Raw genomic sequence first — 9,968 nt, forward strand, 5'->3', positions numbered from 1 at the left:
CTAATACGTTGAGCATGGACATCGCTTGTAGATATATTGTGAATTTCTCCTGCTGTGGTTTCTCTTCAGAAATTCAGATGATTATTTGCCTGGAGCAGGAGTAGCTCTTAAAGCGTTGTTCATAGCAGCAGTATGTCTCCCAATCTGTCAGCACTGACTCCTTTGACAGTAGCACATTTCGCACTCTTGAAGCCCCTTCTGCTTGTTAAGCCAAATGAAGATGCAGCACAGCTCTGTGTTTTAACAATGTCTGATGTCTCTGGGTGGTAATGCAGAGGCAGGAGAACTTTCAAAAATTTTTCCTTTTGTTTGGCAGTCTGCAGCAAACCAAGACTTGCCATGGTTAATAAACTTCTAGCACTTTTGCCAGAGCATTCAAGAAACATCAGAAAAGATCAAGGCTGTCTCCATCTGTTCTTCTGCCCTTTTTTTTTTTTTTTAAATGATGACCCTCCATAAAATGATATAATTTAATAACAGGCCTGTTCATATAAAGAGCCATTCTACATACTGTTGGAGATAAAATACAGAATTATGAAGGGGAATTACAGATGGCTGTGGAATATCTCAGGAATAGAGAAGCAAGAATATTGTAGACATAAGCATGCACATTTGTGAATTATTATGTGGGGCCTTATGCAGTTTCTGTTGAAGTTAACCAGTTTTCTTGATATTGTAGAAATTGTACTATACTGAGGTTGATGTTACATTTAGAAGCATGTCTTATTTGCTTGAAAATTGGTTTACTTGCTTCAGAAAGTGTGTGTATCTTTTCAGCATTTTCTGATTACCGTCAGCCTCGATGGTGTACATGTTTTTAACATAAAGATTGAAGTGGACATTCTTAAATGGGGTTTTAAAGTCTAGCTTTGTGGATACATTTATTTACAAGAACAAATAGTAGTACATATGCATCTTGATGATTACACCTGCAAATTGGGAATTGGCAATCTGCTTTTCCCTTTGCAATTTGGGAATGCAAAGTTTGCTTCCCCTTTAAAAAAATAAATAAAATAAAAGAAAAAAATACTTTTTAAATCTTAATCAGTAGCATAGTGCTGAGGCTGTTTCAGTTGCTTTAACTCATACCTGGTTGCTGTAAGAATGTGTTTCAGGAGGGAAAAGAAGGTTTAGGAAAGGATCCTGTTGCTCTGAAACCCCTTGAGGGTGTTGCTAACCTGTCAATTTTCCTCGATCTGGGCTGAGTACAGAAAGAGGCATTCATATTAGTATGCTGCCTCTGAACATGTTTGGATTTATTGCATTTATTGATTGCATGTCATTTCTTGTAGGATGAGTATCTTGTTTTACTGCTGATGTGAAAATTAAGACTTCAGTGCTATTCCCCACTAGTAACTCTATAAAGGAGACAGCTTTTGCATCCAAAGCTTTGAAGTATTAAAATAATTTGAAGCCATAAAGGGAATCATGATGATTATTTTATGCTTGTGGAGTATTTTGAGAGTTTCTACTGTGTGCCGCGTATAACAACAGAAATTCAGACTGCTGCAAATTATACTTCAAATACTTAGTCAGTTCCTCTGCAAGTATTGAATTGCCATCTCTCCACAGAAACACAGGATCTGTCCTTCTTTCTTGATCACCTGAGTACTTGCTGCTGTTAGGGGTCCTATTTACTAGTCAGTATTTCCACCTTCAGTCTCGATTCCAATAGGAAAGCACCAGGACTGGTAGTATGTTCCATAATACACAAATACCATGGAACAGTCAAAAATTAAACTTTTTTAAAAAATATGTTTAAAACTGTTATAATCTGATATCCCACTATGACAAACCATTTGCTGTCCTTTCCTCAACAGACTGACATGCTTTATTAAGGAAAAATATTCCAATAGAAGTTTTTAGATACACACATTTCCTGACTTGTGGTGGAACGTCCCTGATGCACCCGTTAGAGGTTATGACTGTTACTGCTGTGGGGCTGAGGGGCTTTTTTTAGTGCTTTCTTAATTTGTTTCTGTAAACATTCCAGAAACATCTTATAAAACAAATTTTATAAAACCTTCTTTATAAAGATTATGGAATGTGTGTAGGAAAACAAAATAATCCCTCAAACTATGTTGATTCTGTGTCATTTTGGGTATGTGTCTTAGAAGTTACATTGATTTTTCCAATATTGTTTTGAAGGAAAGTGAAGAAGAGCTTTATTCATCATGTCGGCAACTTCGGAAGCGCCAGGAGGAGCTTAATAACCAGCTGTTCCTTTATGACACCCATACGAATTTAAGGAATCCTAACAGAGATGCTATATTAAAAGAATTCAATGTGAATGAGCACAAACTACAGATATATCAAGAGACGTGCAACCGCAGGTAGGTTGATAATCATTCTCCTTTCCAAGGCAGCTTTATCTAGGCATGATTTATGGTAAGGAAATCTTGGATTTATCAAAATGAGTGAGCATATCTGAAGCAAGGAAGGGCTTCAGTGAAGCAAGGCTGGGCTGCAAGCCGCTAGAGGCCAGCAGATGCTGTGAAATGTCTGCTCAGTGAAATCTCAGTGTCACTGATCACAGTGAAACATGTAATCCTGTGAGTTTATACTCCTCCTGCTTTCCAGGAGGAAAGCCTGGAAGTATATACAGCCAAATAAATAAGCTGCCTCGCTCCTACACTATCAAAGTTATGTCCCTGGAAATGTCTTTAGCATATTAGATGTGTGGGAACAGAACATGCTTCCAGATAGATACACAAACAAACCACAGAAGATAACAGCATGGAGTTGTAACAGCATAGAATTGTCAGTTAAGTGTCAGTACATTATCCAAAGCTTAGGGGAAGGATCTTTCTTTGCTGCCACCTTCGGGCTGGGTGTGAGGGAGACAGGCAGAGGCTTCATGTACCAGGAGGAAGTCTGGAATAGATCTCAAGATGGGATGGGAGGAAGATTTTTCTTTAAATATTTTTACCCTTTTTTATGTGTGCTGAACAGCTGCAGGAATCACTGTTTTACTCCTTTTTATTGAGGAAAAAAATTGCAGTGCATGTTGCTGATACATTACTTGCAGTTCAAATCTAAGTAAATTGAACTTGGTAGACTGTTTGAGAAGTTCCTAGTAGACTTGACTTTTTCCTTTTCTTTTCCCTTAAGATTAAAGGAGAAGAAAGTCAGTAACAGCAAATTCTACTCTTAAAGCAATCGCTCTTTGATGCGTGCTTTATGGTGCAATTCAAGAAGAGATATTAATTTATCCTGGCCATCCTGCTCAATGACGGTCTCATCAGACTGAATGACTGGAAGAAGAGGAGGAGGAGGAAAGATCGGTTTCCTTAATAATTTCTTGCTATAAGAAAAACTCTTTTAATTCCTAATAATTTATATTCTGTACGAAGCATACCCTTTATGCAGGCCAGACCTTCTGTGTATTCAAGATTTTTAAAATTTGAGGGCATGTAGTTGGATAGACCTCACTTCTCATTATCAATACCTGAAGAACAAGTATAAATCACCTACTATATTTGTGTATGCAGGCTATAGATAAGACATTCACAATAATTTGCATGCATGGAATCACACCACTTTGACAACCTGGCTCCTTAAGATTAACTGGTAGTGAGTTTTTAATTTATTATGTGCTGTAAAAGCACATCTACACCAGCATTGTCACGTCATGTATGTTACAGTGCCCAAGGCAGCAGATTGTACTTCTGATACTGTGTAAAATATTTTGGGCAGCTGATAGCTCATACCTTGTTGTCTCTTGTTAAAAGTTTTCTGTTACATTTTTGAGAATGAGATGTTAATTTTGTTGAAACCAAATATCTTCTGTGACTGTAGTTGTGTTTTTTGTGTTGAACTCTTTGTAAAGGTTTAAGAAAGAAACAATGTGTGAACCTGTGTTCATAGCCACTGTGAATCTATGTTCACAACCTCAAGGCACTGGAAGGAAAAGTTTTAAGATATGCAGTAGGAAATACCTGTTTGTTTGCGGAAAGGAAGGGTATTTCAAATTCTGAAAAGCATGTACTTTGGTGTAGTATCATTTTGCGAATCCTTTCAGCTGCTAATGTGCTTAGAAATTAATTTTTAAATGAAGTATCCATTTTTAATCTTGCAATCCTACTTGGATGATAGCGTCAAATGATAGTGTTCTGTAAATTTAGACTGTTTTCCCAAAATGTGTCTAATCCAAGAATGATAGTATGCACAAATATAGAGGTACATCATTGTTATAGCTTTAATCAAATGAAGAACATGGAGTTACAGATGAAAAAACTTGTTAGATTAGCAAGTGTGTTTTCCTGCCAGAGCAGAACCAAAGTCCTTTGATGGCGTATTTAACACCAGTTGTTGTAATTTGTGTATGTGTTCGTTCTTTGTGCTAGCACTATGTTATTACTAACAAATTCCTAGTTGCTTTATCTCTACGTGGGTAGAGCTTTGCTATCTGTATGCTTGACTTTAACTTTCAAATGTGTGCAGAGGAGTTAAGTTTTTCTGTCTAAGTGACTGCCTGAGGCAGAAGATGCTGCATACATAGTGCTGTATTTCTGATCACAGAAAACTAGCATGGATTTGGGATTTGTGGCCTGATAAAGCTGCTTCAGCAATTTTCACTTTCTCTTGCTCCCCACGCGATGACTTCTGTTGTTTCAAGAGGCACTTAATTGATGCCATTGTGCATTCACAGATGATGGTTTGAGGAACCCCCTTGAGGTTTTAGTTATTCTGTAAAGACAGTCTTGTCTCAAAGATGAAAGTGCTCTAATAGTGTGTCCCACAATGGGGTAGCTTCTGTAAATTTTTTATTATAAAGAAATTAATTACTAATCACCCAACTGAAAAAGAGAAGAGAGCAAAGTTAAAGGCAGTTCTCTGCTCTTCTTTCTCCTGCCTGAAATCTCTCAGTACCCAGTTGTGATTGACTTGTTCAAGGATTAGATGGGTGCAAACCCCCCTCAAACAAAGAAAAAATCACATCAACTGTGGATTTGGGAGGTGGAGCTGTAACCTAGACTGCTGTATAAAGCTGGGCTTATCTGCAGTCTCCAGCTGTAATGGGGTGATCCAGTTGCTGTTCCTCGACAGAGAGGACCTTTGGTGTGCGTGCATTCTGTAGTATGTTCCAGGATGTGGTTAGTTTGTCATATGATCAGTCCAGTCCCTGTGCTATATATTTCATTCAGCAGCCTCCATGATTCCCACCTGATGTTGTGAGAACACTGTGGTGTCAGTGTTGATCAGACAAGGTGGCCCGAAGCCTTGTCTAGAAGGTCCTGAGGTTGTTGCTAGAGATGGGACAGGATTTATAGGCAGCTGAGTACCAGCTAGGTTTGGACTGATCACAAAGAACAGGAGACTACAAGATGCTAGGGCTTACAGAGATCAAACCCTAGAGCTCCAGGCTGTTGCTGTGGTTGCTTTTTTTGTTTTGTTTTGTGGGGATGTTTGTTTTTTTTTTAAGCTCAGTTCCAGAGCAGACATAACCAAATTGTCCATTTGTCCCAGCTTCTTTTGTTGGTGTGTATATTCCTGACACAGGACAGCCATTGTGTGGTGAACACAGGAGTTCCTTGTGCTGCTGCTGTGCAAATATTTAAGAATTAGCACATTTTATAGTCCTTTGAAAAGTCTTGTGCGTATTGTTCACACATGATGTCAAAAGTTATGAGACACACTCCTCAGTATTTATGAAAATCCATTTAATTTCACAGTAAGACTTTTCCCCAGAGTATAATGTTACACTGTATTCAGAAGGAAAATGCTGCATTGGCTGTTTTGTTGACTTGCAAGTGATGGGCAAGGCTACGTACTAACTCTTCTCTTGTTTCTTGCATTCTTTTAACTCCAAAACTTCACCTCTCAATTCTTTGTCATGGTTTCACAGTTGCAACTGTTTTAATATGAAAGCAGGCTTGAATGTGTGTGCTAGTTTTATAATCTAGGAGGAAAAACATTTATAAATTTTTTGAAGTTAACAATATCTGTTAAATTGTTATATTCATGTAGAAACTGTTTTAAATCCTTAAAATAACTTATTTTTAATAAATAATTTTTGATATGTCAGCAGTGATGTGAATGATGACAGATGCTTCTTTGTTTAAGTATTGCTCATTGAATTTCATGAATTTTGCCAGTCATTTGAGGCAGTATGAGTGAGTTCTTATTGAAAAGTGATCTGCTGGTGTGTTATGGTGTGTTCTGCTAGAGGTTGGAGGAAGGGTATTTCTGTGTTTTTAAGATGAACTGACTTATTGATTGTTTCCATAGACATGGTGGTTGTTGCCCTTCATCTGGCTGCAAACAAGCAGGGCAGAAGGAAAAGGTCAAAGATCATGTTTAACTTGTAACTCCTAACTGACCTTTTTCAGTGATAGGTAGATGTAAGCTTCAGCCCTAATGAGCATCAGATTTGGGTCAACTCAAACAGTAAAGTCTGGACAAGGCAAAGATGAGTTTGTAGTAATCTGGAAGGACAGTAATCTTGATGTTCACCATAAAATTATGTCAGCACACTTTCTGCCCGTAAGGTTACACGGGCAGAATGTACGCTGTCTTTATGTTGTGATTTTTTTTTTTTTTTTTTTCATTGTTGGGAGTATTGGGAACAAAATTTTTCACAGTCTCTTGATAAAAACTATATGCATATTGAGCAGGACTCAATGTGAGGTATCTGCAGCCTAGGTCTTCCAGGTTATTAGATGAGCCAAATGGTCTTTATCACTTTTTAATTCATCATTATTGCTATGCACGTGTTCTGAAGTCCAAAAAATTGCTTCATTCATGTGTTTTGTTGCCTCTGTTCTCACCTTTTTTCCTGCCCCAATGCATCTATAAGTTTGTGTTGCAAACATTTTTTTAGTTTCAGAGTTCTCAAACTAACCTTCTAGATGGTGAGATGGCATTAGCTATGTATCAGTGATTATCTTGGAATTCTCCCAACTAGTTGTAAAAAAAGAATGCGCGTGGTGCAGTTCTTGAATTCTGCCATAATCGTGTGTCAGCATTTCCAAGTGCAGTCCAACTAGTTGACTTTGTTCTAGACTGGAATTAAATTTATATAATTAGAAATAGAAGTTAAATGTAATGAAAGTTAACCTTCAGAATCAGTTTGGATTGGCTGTCTTAGGAGAAGGCACTATAAAAATCTGGTCTATTTTAAGGATTATTGACATTTAAATTTCTAAAATAAATATATTTAAATATACATTAGAAGTACAAGTTGTTCATGTATATCTGTCAAAGGTTTACCTTGATGTGCTGTGTATGTAAGGTTAAGTAGCTGACCGAGGATTCTTAAACTATTCTCTTAAAACATCGGTGCCATTCTGTATAGTGAGGCACCTATCAATTGTTAAATAACTTTGAGGTCTAGGAAAAATTGAAGCTGTGCTGTATTTTCAGTTCTGCTTTTTCAGTTTTTAGATGCATTTCTGGTAATTCCCTTTCAGGAAAACAGGTAATAGATTAAAATTTGAAACAGACACACTTCAATTAATTACCTTAATTTAGTCAGCTACTCATAATAACAAATAAAAAACATAAGGAGAGAGAATTCTCATTGTAAAATACTTAAAATGGAGCAGCTGTGAGTGGCTTTATACATATGTAATTTTCAAGCAATTTTGAAGTGTCTCCATAAGCCACAGATTTCCTGTTTTCATTTTGGAAAGAGGAAAAGTATCCTTCACCTCTTCTGTAGTCAGGACTTGGCTTTTTTTACTAGATGGAGCTGAGTGACAGGGAATTAATATACCAACCCACTGTTGATAGGGTCTGGGGTAGTCGTGGCCAAGCCGCTGCCTGTTTCTCCTAACAAATACCTGATTTAGTACCCTGTGCTCAAGCAGAAGTCATGGGCTGTTAGGACAAACAATGCCTCCTGTTCTGTTATCAGTGAAAAGTTCTGTCCTTGACTCCAGACAAATGAAAGGGTTCATGTGTTGAGCTCAGCTTCTGCAGGAGTTTTGGTATTGGTGGTTTTTCTTGTCTTCTCAGGAGCTTCCTTTTCTGTTGCACCTAAAAAGCTGTCCAGGGCTTTAGCCTCAGCCAGCATTAACAGCGTGGGTTTAGGCTTCATGAGTTTAGGACCCTTTCATGGATTTTTTCCACCAGCCCCACCACTGAGATAATTATGAATGGCAGTAGCTGAGTTTTGCTAATAAAAAGATCACAAAGAGCAGAAGAAATTCCTCTGGGGCACAGGAGTTATGTCCCATATCTTAAAAAGATCTTTTTACAAGACTTAGCATGAAATACCGACGCCACGGTTCTGTGCAACAGGCTTGTGCAATTGCTTGTACATTTTGGTTTTGTCTATTGCTTCTGCTGGCATTAAAATGTCTTCATCTATTTCTCATAAGGTTGTGTCAAAACCAGAGGACTTAAAGGGAAAATAACCAAGTGGTTTTCACTTGAAAAACAGGGCCTGTTGGAAAGAGAACAGTGGTCCAGTGCTTTCATGAGGTCATGACTGTCTTTTTTTCTGTTTTATTAAAAAAGAAAGTTTTGTCTTTCTGCAGACCTTGATGATTTATATTAATGACTTCTGGAAAGTGGCTCTTCTGCCATCAGCGCTCTGTTGGAGGCACATAAGCTGTTTATAAAGGAGTGCAACACTCCTGCTACACACACACCGCTGCCCCAGGCCCCCTCAATTTATTTGCTATTATAAGAAAAAAAAAAAAGTTGAGTTCTCTCTTGAGCTGTTCCTCAAGCTAAGTGTTAAATTTAGTTTCTTTCATGGTGTACACACTGGTAGGGGAATGAAGGAGGAGAAAAGTCAGATTTCAAGCAAAACAAAACATCTAGTTATCAATAGTAATTTTTTTTTTTTAAAGGTAAACTTCTCAGGAAAAGAACTCAACATTCAAAAAATAATGCTGTTTTCAGCCAGCATTAACTACAGAAACCTTCATCTTCTAAACACGGGTGGCAGTGGACTTTTAGCTTGGTTTCTCTATTCAGGCATCTTTGTTTTCTGAGAATCCTTTAACAATGCAGTAGAACTACTGTCTGTCTGTTCCTCTTCACTTCCCCATCTAAATCGCAGTAGAGTTTAACAGAACTGAAGTGGAACTTACTTACACAAAATTACATCAGTGTAGTTTCAGCTATTAAAATGGAAAGACAATGTGAAGTTTCTCAGTATCTCTTCCTATATTAAACTGACAGAGATGAGGGAGTTGCTAGAGACAGCAGTGACCTGTACTTAACAAGGTCTTATTTTCTATTCTTAAAACTCCACAAAATCATGAGTTTCACTGTATCAAGTGTTTATCATCCTACTGCAAAGGTGAAGTTCTATTCAAATGATGTCAGGTGTTAAAGAAATATTATTAAACGCTAAAAATGTTTTATAAACAGTAGAACACGAATGTAATCACTTACCAAATGTCTTTGATGGATTATTTGTTTAACCATTCAATAATGCTGGGGAAAATTATAGGTCTTATTTATGAATGTACTTTAGCTAGCTCATTCATTTTAAACAGGCATATTTTACTGTTAGAAAAATCTACAAATCTCTGCCGCTTCAAGCACTTTGCTATATCTTAGATTAACCATTGTGCATTTTCCAGCAATGTCATTAGATATCACAGAGTTAACTCAGAAAAGCAAACCAGAATGTATTACTTTAAAAAAAAAAAGCATTTATTTATTGTCTAGCAGTTTATCAGTTAATCTTGGTTAGGCATATATACATCCAAGCTGGAAAGCAGAATTTGGTTTTGGAATGTCATCAAAGAATAAGCTTATTCTCCTCTGGATCATGTAGCACAAACTCTTTCGGAATACAGGGCAGGGATCGAGAGTACAATCCCATCAGGGAGGAAGACAGGTCAGTCTAAGGACATTTCTTCCATTCACTGTAGTGTGCTGTGGTACCTGAAAATAAAGTGCTGTTTGCAGTAATACTAAGCTTCATCTTTTTAGTGATCTGATCAATTTTATTCTGAAGAGGAAATACGTCTAAAAATTACAGCTTTTTACTTAGCATTTCTGTT

The 9,968-nt window shown here is 37.3% G+C and overlaps 1 protein-coding gene across 1 annotated transcript in view; it reads left to right on the plus strand.

Moving 5' to 3' along the window:
- PLCG2 (phospholipase C gamma 2) overlaps positions 1 to 3,213 on the plus strand; it is a 63,111-nt gene extending 59,898 nt beyond the window's left edge. The window contains exons 32-33 of the mRNA XM_068411117.1: positions 2,149 to 2,333; positions 3,112 to 3,213. Coding sequence (XP_068267218.1) covers positions 2,149 to 2,333; positions 3,112 to 3,154 — 228 coding nt within the window. The 3' untranslated portion in view covers positions 3,155 to 3,213. The remainder of the gene's footprint in view (positions 1 to 2,148; positions 2,334 to 3,111) is intronic.
- Positions 3,214 to 9,968: the final 6,755 nt, after the last annotated feature.

This window comes from Nyctibius grandis, chromosome 12 (assembly GCF_013368605.1).
Source record: "Nyctibius grandis isolate bNycGra1 chromosome 12, bNycGra1.pri, whole genome shotgun sequence".
NCBI classification, from domain to species: Eukaryota; Metazoa; Chordata; class Aves; order Nyctibiiformes; family Nyctibiidae; genus Nyctibius; species Nyctibius grandis.